This window comes from Capra hircus, chromosome 16 (genome assembly GCF_001704415.2).
Source record: "Capra hircus breed San Clemente chromosome 16, ASM170441v1, whole genome shotgun sequence".
NCBI classification, from domain to species: Eukaryota; Metazoa; Chordata; class Mammalia; order Artiodactyla; family Bovidae; genus Capra; species Capra hircus.
The window spans coordinates 58011129-58029252 of record NC_030823.1 but is presented as its reverse complement, the minus strand read 5'-3'; the positions used below and the strand labels follow the sequence as shown (position 1 = coordinate 58029252).

Below are 18124 nucleotides of genomic sequence, written 5' to 3'. Positions count from 1 at the left end.
ATTATTTTCAATTTTTGGTGATTATGAATAAGTTTTTTTTAAAAATAAATGTTCATGTATATTGTTTGTATACAAAGGTCCATCTAGTCAAAGCTATGGTTTTTCCAGTAGTCATGTATGGATGCGAGAGTTAGATTGTAAAGAAAGCTGAGTGCTGAAGAATTGATGCTTTTGAACTGTGGTGCTGGAGAAGACTCTTGAGAGTCCCTTGGATAGCAAGGAGATCCAACCAGTCCATCCTAAAGGAAATCAGTCCTGAATATTCATTGGAAGGACTGATGCTGAAGCTGAAGCTCTAATACTTTGGTCACTTGATGCAAAGAACTGACTTATTTGAAAAGACCCTGGTGCTGGGAAAGATTGAAGGTGGAGGAGAAGGGGACGACAGAGGATGAGAAGGTTGGATGGCATCACTGACTTGATGGACAGAGTTTGAGTAAACTCTGGGAGTTGGGGATGGACAGGGAGGCCTGGCATGTTGCAGTCCATGGGGTCACAAAGAGTCAGACACAACTGAACTGAACTGAACATTTTTATTTACGACTGAGATTTCTAGGTCATGTGGTAAGTGTTATGCTTAACCTTTTTTTTTTTTAAATTTACACATTTAATTGGCTTTATTTATTGAGCAGCAGATCCCCCACCTGCCCCTCCCCAGTCTACAATGGTGGCTAGATAACATCATTAGATAGCAATACCAATTTAAGACTCTCTGATAGAGAACAGAACATCCCCCCATTTGGGGAAGGTGAGGAGGAATGGATTGGGAGTTTGAGATTAGTAGATGCAAACTGTTATATATAGAATGGATAAACAACAAGGTTCTGATATATATCTGTGTGTGTGTATATATATATAGAGAGAGGACAGGTAACTGCATTCAATATTCTGTAATAAACCATAATGGAAAAGAATATGAAAAAATATATATCTTTAACTGGATGGGGGCTTCCCAGGTGGTGCTAGTGTTAATAGAACCCGGCTGCCAATACAGTAGACATAAGTGACACAGGTTTGACCCTGGGTCGGGAAGATCCCCTGGAGAAGGAAGTGGCAACCCACTCCAGTATTCTTGCCTGGAGAAGCCCATGGACAGAGGAGACTTGTGAGCTGTATAGTCCACAGGGTTGTAAAGAATCGGACATGACTGAAGTGACTTTGCACGCATGCATAACTGAGTCACTTTGCTGTATATCAGAAACTAACATGCTGTAAGTCAACTATATCTCAAAAAATAAAAGAACATCAGTTTAAAAGCAATCTATGCAGAATTCTAAATATAACAGGCGTTTATGCTCCTCAAGGAAGGGCAAGCTAGACAAATCAGTAGTTTGCTCTCTATACCTCAGCTGCTGAGAAGCAATTCTGTTACAGACTCTACAGCCCATGATTTTGAAGGCAAGGTTGCTATTATTGCATTTCTTTCAAAACCCATAGTACAAAGATTTTCTTTCTTTTGGTATATTCTGGATTAAAAACTGGTACTTCACTACGGCCTTCCCAGGTGGCTCAGTGGTAGAGAATCTGCCTGTCAATGCAGGAGCCTTGGATTCAATTCCTGGATTGGGAAGATCCCCTGGAGAAGGAAATGGCAATGACTGTCTGTGAGAACATTTCAGAACAAGCATTGTACTGGTCTGATACTATATGTTTACCTTTTAATAACTATCAAACTGTTTATCCAAGTGGTTGTAACATTTTGCATGTCCCCCAACAATGTAGGAACGTTGCTTTGCACCTGCCAGAACTTAGTGTTGTCAGCTGTTGTCTTTAATTCTAACCATTCAGTAGGTGTGTAGTGGTATTTGATTCTGGGTTTAATTTGCATTTCTCTAATGAATAGTGATCCTGAGTATCTTTTCATATGCTCCTTTGCCAGCTGTATCTTTTCTGGTGAAATGCACTGACTGACTTGTAAAAGAAGATTCAGATTCACTTCTATCAGAGTGGTCTGATAAATATAATTCAACTATGACAGTGTATCACTGACTAAACATTTCTACCTTTTAAAAACAATCCCACTCAGTCCCTGATATACTTATTCATTCATGAGTTTGTTTTATTCATCAAACGTTCACTGGGTACATTCTGTAATACTTAAGGAATTTTTTTTTTTTTTTTTAGTTGGGACAGTCTCAGGACAGTGCTGTGTTAGGAGGAACAGCTGCTTTCTAATGGGAAACATGAATCAGCATAATATATTTAGGGAACTGTAAGTTACGCTGATTGGGGCTTCCCAGGTGGCGCTAGTGGTAAAGAACTCGCCTGCCAATGCAGGAGACTTAAGAGCCCTGGGTTCCATCCCTGAGTCAGGAAGATCCCCTGAAAGAAGGCATGGCCGCCCACTCCAGTATTCTTGCCTGGAGAATCCCATGGACAGAGAAGCCTGGCACGCTACAGTCCATAGGGTCACACAGAGTTGTACACAACTGAAGTGACTTAGCACAAACACACGCACACAGGTTACTCTGATTACTCCTGTCTGATAAGCTAATTAAAAATTCCAACTACTGCTACTGCTGCTGCTAAGTCACTTCAGTCATGTCTGACTCTGTGCGACCCCATAGACCGCAGCCCACCAGGCTCCCCTGTCCTTGGGATTCTCCAGGCAAGAACACTGGAGTGGGTTGCCATTTCCTTCTCCAATGCATGAAAGTGAGAAGTGAAAATGAAGTCACTCAGTTGTGTCTGACTCTTCGCAACCCCATGGACTGCAGCCTACCAGGTTCCTCCGTCCATGGGATTTTCCAGGCAAGAGTACTTGAGTGGGGTGCCATTGCCTTCTCCGAAAAGTTCCAACAGCAGAACCTAAGGTTCTCACCCTGCCCCTACATTCCAGGCTGCTTATCTCCAGACAAATGTAATTGACTTCAGCCACTGCAGGGCAGAGAACCAGGGTTCTGGGTACAGTCTGTGTATCTATCTAGGCATCAGTATGGAGCAGCCTCTCTCTCTCTGACACAGCCTGTAGGATACAGAAGAGGTGGGGGAGGGCAGGGATGTCCCCAGCTATTTGAATTATCTATCAAAAGACTGTGGTCTAAAGCCATGTGCTTCACTTCCTGGTCTCTGACTGAGAGTCTTATCACTCATTAAATATCTAGTTTCAACACCACCAGTTGTCTGTTTTCCCAGCCCAGATAGAAATCAAAAGGTAGAAAGGGACAGAGCTGGGTTATTTTTAGAAGCAGCTGTCACAACAGAGGTAGCATCTGGACATAGAGTTAACAGAGCATCTAAAAAACAAAAGGCAGAATAATGGATATTCAGAATTATGAGATTCCCAAGTCATGGAACCAAAAGGTTCTATTTCCTTCCATCCCCCATATTATCTTTTAAAGAAGTTAGATAACTGTGCTACATTTTTATGAAGATTTATATGCAGACTGATTCAAAATAAGTTTTAACATTTGAAGGGACAGCTCTCTTTTTATGTTAACATTCATTTGCAGAGGATTCCTCATGTCTCTAGGATGCCAGGTAAAGAGAAATACCACTCTCTCCAGTTATGTTTGTTTCCCCATGTATTTTCTGTTGTTGGCCTGTGACAGATCTCCGGGAACAAGCAACTTCTAACTGACAGGGAGAGTAATGCAGCTGTGAGTCACCTGGAGATGTACCTTTGAGTTATCGACAGGGTGAAGATGAGCATTTCAGACATCTGTCTTAGACGTCTCCCACCTCCTCTGAGTGCATCTAAATCTGCATAGATTGGGAAGGTCTCTGTAAGGCACAAAAAACCCTGAAAGACAGATGTTCCTGAGAAACCAGGGATTTCGTGCTGCGGGGAGATTGCCACAATTGATTTGCTTCTGTGCCTATTTTTATTTAGTTATTTTTCTTATGCTTTTGGGGGAGGATTTCAAGGGGAAAGGCTTGGTTAATCAAAATCCTCTTTCAAAGCACATTTTCATTGTTGGACCACACAAGGCCCCTCTTTGGCTTTTATGTCTGTATATTTATGGCTGTCTCTATTTACTTACTCCCTTATCTTCCTTTCCTCCCCTTAGCGTCAGTCTTTATAATGTATTTGATGCTTATCTTCGGATTTATATTCCTCTGTGAAACACACAGAATCATTTTGTGTGCTAATTTATTTTCAAGTGATGTAAATGTGCGGTAGATCTTATTCTGTTTTTTATTTTTTCATGCAGTGCCATCTTTTAAAAAAAATATTGATTTATTTGGCTGCTCCAGGTCTTAGATGTGGCCCTTGGGATCTTGGATCTTCTTGCGGCGTGTGGGCTGTAGTTTCCTAACCAGACACTGAATCTGGGCCTCTTGCATTGGGAAGTGTAGTCTTAGCCACTGGCCCACCAGGGAAGTCCCAGTGCTGTCTTTTTAAGATCCCCTCACATTGCTGTTCCTATGTCCAGTTCGTTACTCTTCACTGCTGCATAGTAGTCTCTGCATCTACCATGGTTTACAGATCCCTTCCCTAAAGAGAAAATTGATGTGATTGCCTGCCCCTGTGATTGGTGCTATGATGAACAGTCTCATGGTCACCTGTTAGGACTTGTGCAAGTGTTGCCATGGGAGTATTTTCCCAGGAACAAGGTAGTTGGGTCATAGGATGTATGCCTATTTTATCTGACTGCCAACTGTTCTCTAGAATGACTTGCCGTGTCTACACCTCTACCAGCAATGCATGAGAATATTTTTATTTATTTACCACCTGTTGGCATATAGCATGGTGTCTCAGCTGGTGAAGAATCCGCCCACAATGTGGGAGACTTTGATTTCGATCCCTGAGTTGGGAAGATCCGCTGGAGAAGAGAATGGCTACCCACTCCAGTATTATGGCCTGGAGAATTCCATGGACTGTATAGTCCATGGGGTTGCGAAGTGTTGAACATGACTGAGCAACTTTCACTTTCACTTTCTTTCCAGCTTTCTGATTGCTTATTCAAATTTATAAGCATAAAGTGGTATTTTACCATTTTAATTTGCATTTCCTTGGTTTCTAATTATTTTTAGCATCTCTTTGTATATTTGCTAGCCGTTCAGGTCTTCAATTCTTTGAACTGTAATTTAGCCCTTTGGAAGTTTCCTATGGGGGGTTTCTCTTTCTTATTAATTTGCAAAAGTTCCTATATAACCTGTGGTTCTCAAACTTTAATGTGCACAGGAATCATGTTAAGATACACATTATAATTCAATAAGAATGGGATGGGGCTTAAGGCTGTGCATTTCAAATAAGCTCCCAGATGATGCAGAAGCCTGTGGTCCAGAATCACAATGTGATTTACAAGGTTCTACGTGTTAGTTTGGGGGCTTCCCAGGTGGCTCAGTGGTTAAGAATCCACCTACCAAGCAGGAGATGTGGGTTCAATTCCTGGGTCAGGAAGATCCCCTGGAGAAGGAAGTAGCAACCCACTCCAGTTTTCTTGCCTGGGAAATCCCATGGACAGAGGAGCCTGGCGGGCTACAGTCCCTGGAGTTGCAAAAGAATTGACTAAAACAACGTTAGTCTGAGGCTTTGAGAAAGTCTGTCCTTCCAAAGTTGTCAAGTGTATGTCACCTTTGTTTGCATTTAATGTAATCAAACACATCAATGTTTTGCCTTGTGATTAGTGCTATTTGGGAGTTATTTAATAAGTCCTTTGTCATCCCTGGTTTACAGTGATTTTCTTCTCTATTTTTCTTTTTTAACTTTGTACTTTTCATTTCACATTTAAGGATTTAAATCCATCTGCAGTTACCTTTGTATTAGGCATAAATTAGGTAATCAATTTCAATTTTTCTCCTTATAATGAGCTTGCTTTCTCAGACTCAGTAGCTCATTGTTTCTATTGATTTGTGATACTGCCTTTGTCTTATTTTAAGTTCCCAGGTACACATGTGTGTGTCTGCACTCTGCTTTGTATTCTGTTTCCTTGGTTCACATGTTTATTCCTATAATAGTATTGCACTGTTTTTTATTTATAGCTTTGAAGTATGTTTCAGTATCTGGAAGAGTGACTCTTCTACCTGTTCTTCTTTTTCAAATATGACTTAGATATTTTTGAATCTTTATCCTTTTGGAATAATTTTGAAATAAATTTCTTAAGTTCCTCAAACTTCTAGCTGAACTTTTGAATGGAATTGTGTTGACTTCAGAGATTAATTTGGGGGAGTAGTGATAGTTTTACAGTTTCAAGCTTTCTAATTTATAAACAGGGATATTTTGCTATTTATTCAGATCGTTCCTGTTTTTAAATAGAATTTAAAGTTTTTCTCCTTAAAATCTTCTGGATTGCCTGAGTTATGTTAATTACAAGTACTTTTTGTTTTTGTTGTTTTTGTTGCTCTTGAGAACAATATTTTCTGTTATGTTTTTCAGTTGATTATTTTTGATATAGAGAAATATTAATAATTTTTGTAAGTCGATCTTATATCTTGTAAGTTTCCTCCATGTCTTTTCATGACTTGATAGCTCATTTCTTTTTATCACTGAATAATATTACGTGGTATGGATATACTACAACTTGTTTGCCCATTCCCCTTCAGAGGGACATCTTGGTTGCTCTCAAGTTTTGGCAAATACAAACAAAGCTGCTATAAACACTCTTGTGTAGGTTTTTGTGTAGATATAAGTTTTCAACTCATTTGGGTAAATACTTAGGAACACAATCACTGGATCATATGGTAAAAATATGTTTAGTTTTATAAGAAACTGCTGAACTATCTTCCAAAGTAGTTGTATCATTTTGCATTCCCACCAGTAATGAATGAAAGTTGCCATTGCTTCACATCATTATCAGCATTTGATGCTGGACTTAGCAGCAGCAGCAGCAGCAGCAGTTTTGAATTTTAGACATTCCAACAGGTGTGTAGTAGCACCTCACTGTTGGTTTAGTTCTCTAATGACATATGATGACCATCTTTCATAGGCTCATTTACTGTCTGTATGTCTTCTTTAGTAAAATGTCTGCCTACCTTTTGCACACTCTTAAATGGGGTTGTTTGTTTTCTTATTGTTGAGGTTTAAGAATTCTTTGTGGATTTTAGATAAAAGTTCTTTATCAGATATATATATTGCAAATACTTTTCTCTCAGACTGTGTTTTATATTTTTATTCTTTGAAGTGTCTTTTGCAGACAGCAGCTTTTAGTTTTAATGATGTCCAACTTGCCAGTTTTTAAAAACTGAATTCATTTTGTTTATTTATTGGGTTTTTGTTGCTGTTTGAGGACTTTCTCTGGTTGTAGAGGGTTGGGGAGCTGCTCTCGAGTTGCAGAGCAGGGACTTCTCATTGGGGTGGCTTCTCTTGTTTCAGAGCATGGGCTCTAGCAGCTCCCGTTGGAGCTGACAGACTCCAGAGCTTGGGCTCAGTAGCTGTGGCACACAGGCTTAGCTGCTGCCTGGCATGTGGAATCTCCCCAGACCAGGGATTGAACCTGTAATCTCCTGCATGGGCAGGCAGGTTCTTATCCACTGTACCATCAGGGCAGTCCCACCAATTTTTATTTTCCTAGATTATGCTTTGATGTTATATTAAAAAACTCATTGCCAAGCATAACGTGCCTTAGATTTTTTTTCTTGTTTTCTTCTGGAAGTTTTTATAGTTTTGCTTTTTACATTTATGTGTAAGAGTTAATGTGAGTTAATTTGATGAAAGATATAAGGACAGTGTCTTGATTAATTTTTTTTGCATTGGATGTTCAGTTGTTCTAACACCTTTTTTTTTTAAGAGAATTCTTTCTCCATTGAATTGCTTATGCTCCTTTGTCAAAGATCAGCTGACTGTATTTGTGCGGGTCTATTTTTGGGTTCTGTAATAGTTCTATTGACCTGTTTATCTATTCTTTCACCACTGTCACAATCTTGATTACTGTGGCTAACTTTTAATTTATGTTTTATACCTTTGTACTTCTAAAAAAGGATTTCAGAGAGACTGTAATTTCAGTTACACTGGAAACAAGGTAATTTAAATAAAAAGAAAAAAATTGTAGAAAATTACATTATTGATCCTTCTGGCAGTGGCTCCATTCTTTTCAAAAGCTAGAATATTCAGAAATGTTACAGTAGAGTATGGGCAGGCCTGGAGACTTTTAACCTGATGTTATTTATCTGATAATGTTAAAGATTATAGTTTAGACAGAAAAATTCAGAGGTTAGATTATCCTTATTGTTTTCCTTTGAGTTTGTGGTGATCAGTTAGTTAATATTGCGTTAGATAGTTACATGCATTTTGTTGGAGACATCTTAATACGTTAGCTGTTTTAAGAATTGAACGAGTCGAGTAACAAATCTTTGTTGAAATATGCATCGTTGCGAGTCTGACCACATATTTTTGGATTTTCTTTTTAGGTCAATGATGCCTTCCTTCATGTCACACAGCGTAAATCCACAGGCAAGGTGCTTCTCTCCCTTAAATAAATTTTCACTTCAGCAAACTCAGCATGTCTAAATCCAAACTCATCATCTTTCCAAAGAAACCTGAGTTCCCTTCCATGTTTTTTTTTTTTCCCATATTACCACCTTCCTTATTAATCCAGTTTCAAGATCTTTTAGAGTCATCTTTTATTCTGTTTTCTTATTCCTAGATAGTGTGATCATGTACTTTATTGTCCAAACTTGGACACAGTTGAGAGTGAAAGGATGCTATTAGTAATTACACCAGGAGAACAGGTGTCCCAAGGTGTATGATCACCTATTCATAATGCATCCATGACCAAGTTCTGTCATCTCCACCTCCAAGAAGTCTTACGTACCACATCCTCTTTTCCATTCTGACTAATCATGTCATATCTGCTAATTCCAGTGACCTCCTAACTAACTTTCCTACCTTTAATCTACCGCCTCCCTCTCCATTCTTGTTATATGTTATTGCCTTGTTGACCTTCCCAAAGTGCAGCTACAATTGCGTGTTGTCTCAGAACCCTACAACGGCTCACCATTGTCTCCGTGGTGGTGTTCGGACTGCTTGAGTGAGCATTTCACCATGACCAGGATTTTGCCTCTCTCTGCTTACCAGCCCATATTGGACAGCAGCATTGGTCTCTCAGTGTACACTGAGATTGCTTGTCTCCTCCACCGTCCTCTTCTCAAGCTGTTTCTCTTCTCCCTTATCTTTGTTAAACATAAGCTGTCCTGGCCTCTGAGACCTACCTCTGCCACGAGCTTTCCTCCTCAGGTGGGTGGCCATCTCTTCTCTACTTTCTTATAGCCCCTCCCTCAGGCTGTGTCACATTCTGCCTCGTACCAGCAGGAGTGGCATGCCTAAAGGAATGAACACAGGATTCTGAATTCCAGAGGTGGGTTTGAGTCTCAGTCTCAGCACGTTGGAGGTGGTTACTTAAGGTCTTCAAGCTTTCATTTTCTCCTGAAAGTGAAGTGAAGTTGCTCAGTCGTGTCCGACTCTTTGCGATCCCATAGACTGTAGTCTACCAGGCTCCTCCGTCCATGGGATTTTCCAGGCAAGAGTACTGGAGTGGGTTGCCATTTCCTTCTCCAGGGGATCTTCCTGACCCAGGGATCGAACCCAGGTCTCCTGCATTGCAGGCAGACGCTTTACCCTCTGAGCCACCAGGGAACCCTGAAAAGTGGATGTTATAGTCTCCATCTCACGAAGTTATTCTGAGCAATACCTTCAGTGATTGGGCAAAGCACCGGCACACAGTAGGTGATTAGCACTTGCTACTTACTTTTACTTCTTTTTTTCTTCCTTTCCCAAGGTAGCATAAGTTCCTAGAGAGCAGGTACCATGTCTGAGTCACCTTTGTACCACACACACACCTAGTACAGTGAGTTACCCTTGAACTGAATTGAATTTGAATGGTCTAAAAGTCTTAAGTTGTGTGATTAAGTTAAGAACATGTTACCTTGGGAACAGCCCACATGTTCACCAACAGACCAATGGATATACATACAATGGAGTACTATTCAACCTTGAAAAAGAAGGAAATTCTGACACGTTCAGAACATGGATGAACCTTGAGAATATTGTGCAAATTGAAGTAAGCCAGTCCCAAGAGGCCAAATACCATTTAATTCCATTTATGTGAAGTACCTAGAAATGTCAGATTCCTTGAAACGGAAAGCAGAATTGTGCTTGCCAGGGCCTGGGGTGGGGGAGGAAATGGGGAGTTATTGTTTAATGGGTCTAAAGTTCCAGTTTGGGAAGAGGAGAAAGTTTTGGAGATGAACAGTGGTGATGGCTGTAAAACAGTGTAAACATAGTTAATGCCACTGACCTGTACACTTAAAAATGGCTAAAAGGGCAAATTTCATATTGTATATATTTTACCAAAATAAAAAATAGAAGAATATATTACCCTCACATCTAACTGACTATTCAGAGAAGAGGGCAGAGAGTAAAGAGAGTGACTAGCTTAGGTTGAAGGATGCTCCTGTCTCTGCCTGAGTCCTGGTCTGTGGGGAGAGGTCCTTTCTTTTTTGGTTATAAACATTGTTCTCCAGTCCTCTTTATCACCACTCAAAAGGGGGGAGAGTAAGATGGGGGCAAAAACACACCTGATACCACCAGAATGGAGGTACTTCTACTTGTTCTTGATGAGCTCCAGTTCCGATAAACGTGGTAAGAAGCTTTGTTTTCTTTTTCTTTTTTAAAAATTTTATTTATTTATTTGGCTGCTCTGGGTCTTAGTTGTAGCATGTGAGATCTAGCTCCCTGACCAGGGGTTGAACCTGGGGCCCCTGCACTGGGAGCTCAGAGTCTTAGCCGCTGGACCACCAGGGAAGTCCCTGTTTTCTTTTTCTAACCATTTATCAGAAGTTAAACAAACAAAAAAAAAACCAGAAAGCCATATAAGACGCTGTTGAAGTCTGCTTACAAGCAGGTATGGTACGATCATTAAACCAAGCAGTGAATTGACAGCTGGATGAAATAGACAAATTGCTTGAAAGATGTAAAATAAGAAATTCAGCACAAGAGACAGAAAATTGGAAAGAGGCTTTGTTTTATGATAAATATCCAGACCATTCAAAAACACCCATCTTCTCAGGGTTTCCTCACCAAAAAGCTTTTGGAAAAATTGCATTATGAAATATAAAGTGAACATTTAGGGAGAGAATTTAAAACCAAGAAATTAGCAGAAGGAAGGGGGAGGGGGATGAGAGCAGGGACCACCATGCGTCTGTTGTGGGCCCGCGTGGAGCTGCCGTGAGAGCCAGAGCTCAAACTTCTTCCATGCCTGGCTGCCCATTTTAGTCTCCGGGGGCTGCATGCCCTGTGGTTCCATTGAATGACAAGCCTCTCTTTGCCTGCATTCTCCCCACACTCACTTCTTAACGTGAGCTGATTTTGTATTTAAATAAAAGTTAGTTTTCAAAAATATCAAGATACCAATTTTAGAATTTTTCTGCTACCCCTTGGGGTAATTGAAAGACATGCTGGATAGACCCTAGGAGAGAAGGAAGACAAATCAAGATTGAGAAAAGTGTACAACCTCTCCCCCTCCCCAAGGGAGCTCCCTTTCCCACTGTTCAGAGCTGATCAGTGGATGTCATTAGTAATAAAGATCGATTGTCCCCAGCTCACTAATGTCAAAATGACTTAGATTGAAAGAGGCAGTCATTAAGGAGAGTGAGCTTCTTTAGGTTTAACAAGTATTGGTTAGAACCCCTAATGACCTGTTCTCTGCTTGTCTGTGTTCCTCCTTCATTGGAATGATTTGATTTGAAAGCATTTGACTCACATTTTAGTCATCGTTTGGTTGTTCCACCATCTGAGCCATTAGTTAGTCTGAAAAAAGAATCAGTGCAGCTCCAAGTGACAGCATTTATTCTATATTCACAGACTTTTCCCAGCTCCCCATTGTAGGCTGGCTGCTGAAGAAATCACTCCCACACAGTTCCCTCTTCTTTTTCTCTAACTGTGGGTCTATCCACCTGCACACACTTCTTTCGACAGCAGAAGTGGGATTTTGTGCTGTTAGCTGTGGGATAATCCTGTCTGCATATCACCCGCGTATTTGTCCCTGCTCCTTCCTCTGCAGTCTGCACGGCTATAGAAAGCTATCTTTCCTGTTGGAGCTGTGGTTGTTGTTGTTCAGTTGCTAAGTCATGTCTGACTCCTTGGGACCGCAGGGACTGCAGTACACTAGGTTTCCCTGACCTTCACTATCTCCTGGAGCTTGCTCAAACTCATGTCCATCGAGTCAGTGATGCCATCCAACCATCTCATCCTCTGTCACCCCCTTCTCCTCCTGCCCTCAATCCTTCACAGCATCAGGATCTTTTCGTATGAGTTGGCTCTTAGCATCAGGTGGCCAAAGTATTAGAGCTTCAGCTTCAGCATCAGTCCTTCCAATGAATATTCAGAATTCCTTTAGGAATTCTTTGGACCATAAAGACGGCTGAGCACTGAAGAACTGATGCTGGAACTATGGTAAAGACAACAAAAGATTTGTTCTTTGGCAAGTAAAGGAAAATAATAGTATTTACACAAAATCACTTCTATTTAAAACCCAAACTAAGGAAACTAAGTAAAATTCACATTATTATTTCTTTCTCTTATTTGCCTTCCAAGATTGTATAACTGGATCAAGACCAGTGATTTTTCAAAATGTTTATACTGTTTATACAGATCATGTGAGGAAAGGAAATGGTTGTATATGATGCCCATCCTCATTTTGCACTTGTTCAATTGCTAAGTCATGGTCATCTCTTTGGGACCTCATGGACTGTAGCATGCTAGGCTCCTCTGTCCTTCACTACCTCCTGGAATTTACTCACATTCATGCCCACTGAGTCAGTGATGCTATTTAACCATTTCATCCTCTGCTGCTCCATTCTCCTTTCCCCTTCAATCTTTCCCACTATCAAGGTCTTTTCCAGTGAGTCGGCCCTTCAAATGAGGTGGCCAAACTATTGGAGCTTCAGCAACAGTCCTTCTAATGGATATTCAGGGAGGATTTCCTTTAGGATTGACTGGTAGCAGTTATTGAAAAGAATGAGACAGGGACTTCCCTGATGATCTTGTGGCTAAGACTCCATGCTCCAAGTGCAGGGGGCTTGAGTTCAATCTCTGGTCAGGGAATTAGATCTCACATGCTGCAACTAAAGATTCCATGTGCCAAGGTGAAGATCAACTCGGCAAGTTGAAGTTGGTGAGTGCTGCAACTAAGACCTGGTGCAGTTAAATAAATCAATAATGAGAAAAATCAGGGAAGACAAGAATATGTTAGGACCCGGTGGCAAAAGAAAGCATGGTGAGTAAAAGGGGTTGGACAAAGGCTAGTGGTGCTGGAGCCTAAGAAATGAAGGCGAGTGTTTAGGATGAGGCTTCAGGGGGGACCAGGTTAGGCAGTGCTGGTGGGTCAGTGCTGGGTGTTTTGCCTTTACACTACAGGCGGTGGGATTCCATTGCAGGGTTCTAAGCAAGGGCTGGGAAGGGATGGAATGACCAGAATGGCATAGTCTATAATGGGCAGGAAGGATTGGAGAGGAGGAGATCAATTAGGAGTCTGTGAAAGTCCCAATGAGATAGGATGGTAACCTTGAACTATGGTGGTGATGATGGGGAAGGAGAGAATGGAAAGGATGAGAGCTGTGCAGGAAGAAGAGAGAAATGTTGAGATGACTCCTAGTTTCCTGATAGGTTTTTTGAAAGGAGGGACATCAAATGAGAACTGGGGAGAGCAAGATGGCGGAGGAGTAGGCGGACATGGAGAACATCTCTCTCCAAGGATACGTCAGGAATATACCTTCAGACACAGACGTACATGCAGAACACCAGCTGAGAACAGCCAGCAGTACCTGACCAGCAGAAAAGAATATATAGAACCATGCAAAACTTGGTAGGATGAAAGAACTTGGTAGGAGGGGAAACAGGAGTGTTAGTAGAGCTGGACCTGCCCTCGGTGGGTGGGGGAGCTGAAGCAGGTGTCCGAGCCCCACATCGGGGCAATTGTCTGAGTCAGAGGAGAAATATTTAAGGCTGAGAGTGAAACAACTGATCTGTGGCAGCCTAAATGGAATGAGAATCAGACAGTCCTTGCTGCAGCCATGCATACCCTGGACAGGTATGCAAGTTCCTTGGAAGGTGCAGCGGCTGGGAGCTGGAGTTTAGGGATTGTGGAGCAATCCCAGGTCGAGGGCTGCTGTTGACTGCAGAGGATGAGAAGGAGGAGACTGTGGTGGGAAAGGCCTGTGGAGGAAAGCCAGGCAGCCATGGAAGCAAGGCGATACTACTGAGTCACATGTAGGGGGTGGAGCTATCACCAGAGCCTCTCTCTCCCCACACACCAGCTTCCAGCAGCTGAACAATAGAGAGGCTGGCCCATCAAAGGCCTGATGCACTGAACTACAGAGTAGGGCCCCAGCCAGGGGTGCCCGTCTATGTGCCTGATGTGCTGAACAACAGAGAAGGACCCCAGGCAAGGGAGCCCTCTAAGTGCCTGAACGGGTGGAGCTACAGAGAAAGATTGACCAAAGAGGCCTTCTGATTGCCACCTACAAGAGTCTAAAAAAGAGACTCTGACAGGGCCATAACTCACGCGGCAGACGGAGTCTGTGTCCCTTCACACTTGGCACTGCCAGGGTCCCCACAAACCAAGCAGCTGCGCCATATTCACACTCAGCTCTCACTGGGGCAGAGCTGCCACAGTCAAAAAGAGGTGTGTCTGTGTGTGCAGGGTCTCTTCTGTCATGTCTAGACTTTTTGGACCCTGTAGACTGTGGTCTGCCAGACTTCTCTGTCAGAGAGGCGGTGGTGGTGGTGGGCGGGGGGGGGCGGCCGTTCTCCAGGCAACAACACTGGAACGTATTGGCCAATACTGGTTGCCATACCCTTCTAGAGCACTGTATTTCCTGCTGCCCTAGCCGCCAACTCCCCTGAATACCTGGTGCTGCAAGAACCCTGCCACTCAAGCAGCTGTACCACCTGCACACCTGGCCCTCACAGGGGCAAACCCAAGTCCTCCAGGGCAGCCTCAGGAGCAAACTTCAGTGGAGGACCCACACGTATAGGTGGAAATAAGACCACAGTTGAAACCCAGGGGTAGTGTGGCAAAGGAAGAAGGCCCCAAACCTTCCCACCGCTGTACAAGCTGCAGATTAAATCCACATGATCAACTAGGCAGACTCTGTGTCTATGGAATTGATAAAAGATCATTGAGAACTCCTACAGAAGAAAATGCAGTAGTTCTGATAGCTGTGGACACTGGAGGCAAGAACACAGGAGTAGGACCAGATTAGAATCTGAGCTGCTCCCACAGCAGGTCCAGAGATCAGCACAGTACTGGAGGGTGTCCTAGGGAGGTAAGGTGGACTTCCCTCCCTGCCAGCGAGGGAAAGGACTCTGACAGCAACGACTCAAGAAAAACATTTAGTATTATTATGTTTTGACTTGTTCTCTGGATTCTTTTGGATTCCGCCCCCAACCCCACCCCCTGCTGATTGTAGTTATCAATTTTATTGGCACTATGAAATCTAATTAAGATTTTGAGCTTTTTTTCCCTTGGTCACATTTTTTATTGTTGTTATAAACCTCTGCCTCTGTGCTGGGCTTTTGTAGTTCTGTGGAGTTTTCATTTATTTATTTATTTTTTATTTTCTTTTTTTAATTTTACTTTTTTAAACCTATTATTATCTTTTCTACATTTATTCCTTTGTTTGCTTTTCCTATGGTATTTGCCCCTTGCAGTTAATCTTTAATGTATATAAATCTTCTTCTACCTCTATTTAACTTTGCATATCTATCTTTCTTTCCTTTCCTCTCAACATATTTGTTAGTTTTATTTTCATTACTTTATTCCTTATTTGGAACTTTGCTTTAGTTTTGTTTTCCAGTTTGTGCTTTAATTAGTTTTGTTCTGGTAGATATAATTTTGGTTTCCTTTGTTTGCTGGGTTAATCTATTGTACTTTATTTTTGTTGGACTGTTTTGATTTTGCTTATGGGTGTATATATGTATATTCAGTCACAATTTTTATTGTTGTTATAAACCTCTGCCTCTACATTGGGCTTTTGCAGTTCTCTGGAGTTTTTGTTTTCTTTCCCCTTTTTCTTTCTTCTTTTTTTCTTTCTTTCTTTTCTCTTTTTTTATAATTTTAATTTTTTAAAACCTATTATATTTTTTCTACATTTATTCCCTTTTTGCCTTTCAGACTGTTCTTTACCCCTTGCAGTTGATCTTTAATGTATATAAATCTTCTTCATCTACCTCTGTTTAACTTTGCATGTCTATTCTTTCTTTCTTTTCTTTTTTTCCTTTCCTCTCAACATATTTGTTAGTTTTGTTTTCATTGCTTTATTCCCTGCTTGGCACCTTGCTTTAATTTTGTTTTCCAGTTTGTGCTTTAGTTTTGTTCCTAACTGGTAAGTATAATTTTTGATTTCCTTTGTTCCCCAGGTCAATCTGTTGTACTTTCTTTTTGTTGGACTGTTTTGACTTTGCTCATAGGTGTATATGTATATGTATATATTCCATTATTTTAATTATTATTTGCCTGATTTTGTAACTGCCATTTGTCTGGGGTTCATCTTTGGTTACTAGTTTTGGGGTATTTGCTTTAATCTCACTTAATGCTATAACAAACCACGTATGGAATCTTCGTTCCTGACCAGAGATCAAACCCTGAGCCTTTGGAGTGGGAACACTGACTCCAAGACCCTAGGCTGCCAGAGAACTAACCCTTAGTTCACTTCAGTCGCTCAGTCGTGTCTGACTCTTTGTGACCCCACGAATCGCAGCACGCCAGGCCTCCCCTGTCCATCACCAACTCCCGAAGTTTACCCAAACTCATGTCCATCGAGTCAGTGATACCATCCAGCCGTCTCATGCTCTGTCATCCCCTTATCCTCCTGCCCCCAATCCCAGCATCAGGGTCTTTTCCAATGAGTCAACTTTTCACATGAGGTGGCCAAAGTATTGGAGTTTCAAAGTTATGACAAACCTAAATAGCATATTAAAAGGCAGACATTACTTTGTCAAGAAAGGTCCATCTAGTCAAGGCTATGGTTTTTCCAGTGGTCATGTATGGATGTGAGTGTTGGACTGTGAAGAACTAAACCCTAGGGAGTATCAAATAGTGAGAACTCACACAAAGGAAACCACTTGAATACAAGACCCGGCATCACCCAACCACCAGTAGCACCCTGTGCAGGATGCCTCAACTAAATAACAAAGAAAACATAAATACAAACCTAATCATCAGCAGACAGGATTACGACCTCACTCAGCCTTGCCCAGGAAAAACAAATAAAAAAGCTCAGCACAAGTCTCACCCTATACCAAGCTTATACAAACCACTGGACCAACCTTAGGAGGCAGAAACCAAAAGGAATAAAGAATTCAACCTTGAAGCCTAGGAAAAGGATACCTCAAACACAATAAATCATATATATATATATATATATATATAATGAAAAGGCAGAGAAATACAACACAAATAAGGAACAAACTAGAAACACAGAAGTCCAAATTAATGAAGAGGAAATAGGCAAACTACCTGAAAAAGAATTCAGAATAATGATAGTAAAGATGATCAAAAACCTTGCAACAAAATGGAGAAAATGCAAGAATCAATTAACAAAGACCTAGAAGAATTAAAGAATAAACTTACAGGGACAAACAGCACAGTTACTAAAATTAAAAATACTCTAGAAGGAATCAATAGCAGAGTATCTGAAGCAGAAGAATGAATTAGTGAGCTGGAAGATAAAATGGTAGAAATAACTTCTGAAGAGCAGAATAAAGTAAAAAGAATGAAAAGAACTGAGGATAGTCTCAGAGACCTCTGGGACAGTATCAAACATACCAACATTTGAATGATAGGGGTCCCAAAAGAAGAAGAGAAAAAGAAAATGTATGAGAAAATTTATGAAGAGATTATAGTTGAAAATTTCCCCAACATGGAAAAGGAAATAGTCAATCAAGTCTAAGAGGCACAAAGAGTCCCATACAGGATAAACCCAAGGAGAAACACACCAAGACACATAGTAATCAAACCAACAAAGACTAAGCAGAAAGAATATTAAAAGCAGCAAGGGAGAAGCAACAAGTAACATACAAGGGAAACCCCATATGCTTGACAGCTGATCTTTCAGCAGAAACTCTGCAGGCCAGAAGGGAATGGCAGGATATATTTAAAGTACTGAAAGAGAAAAACTTACAGCCAAGATTACTGTACCCAGAAAGGATCTCATTCAAAATTGATGGAAGAATAAAAAGATT

The 18124-nt window shown here is 41.2% G+C and overlaps 1 protein-coding gene across 1 annotated transcript in view; it reads left to right on the top strand.

Moving 5' to 3' along the window:
• The window catches only part of LOC102182333 (quinone oxidoreductase-like protein 2), a 31166-nt gene extending 22784 nt beyond the window's left edge, over window positions 1–8382 (top strand). Inside the window, exon 10 of the mRNA XM_018060637.1 lies at window positions 8293–8382. Within this exon, the coding sequence (XP_017916126.1) occupies window positions 8293–8361 (69 nt within the window). The 3' untranslated portion in view covers window positions 8362–8382. The remainder of the gene's footprint in view (window positions 1–8292) is intronic.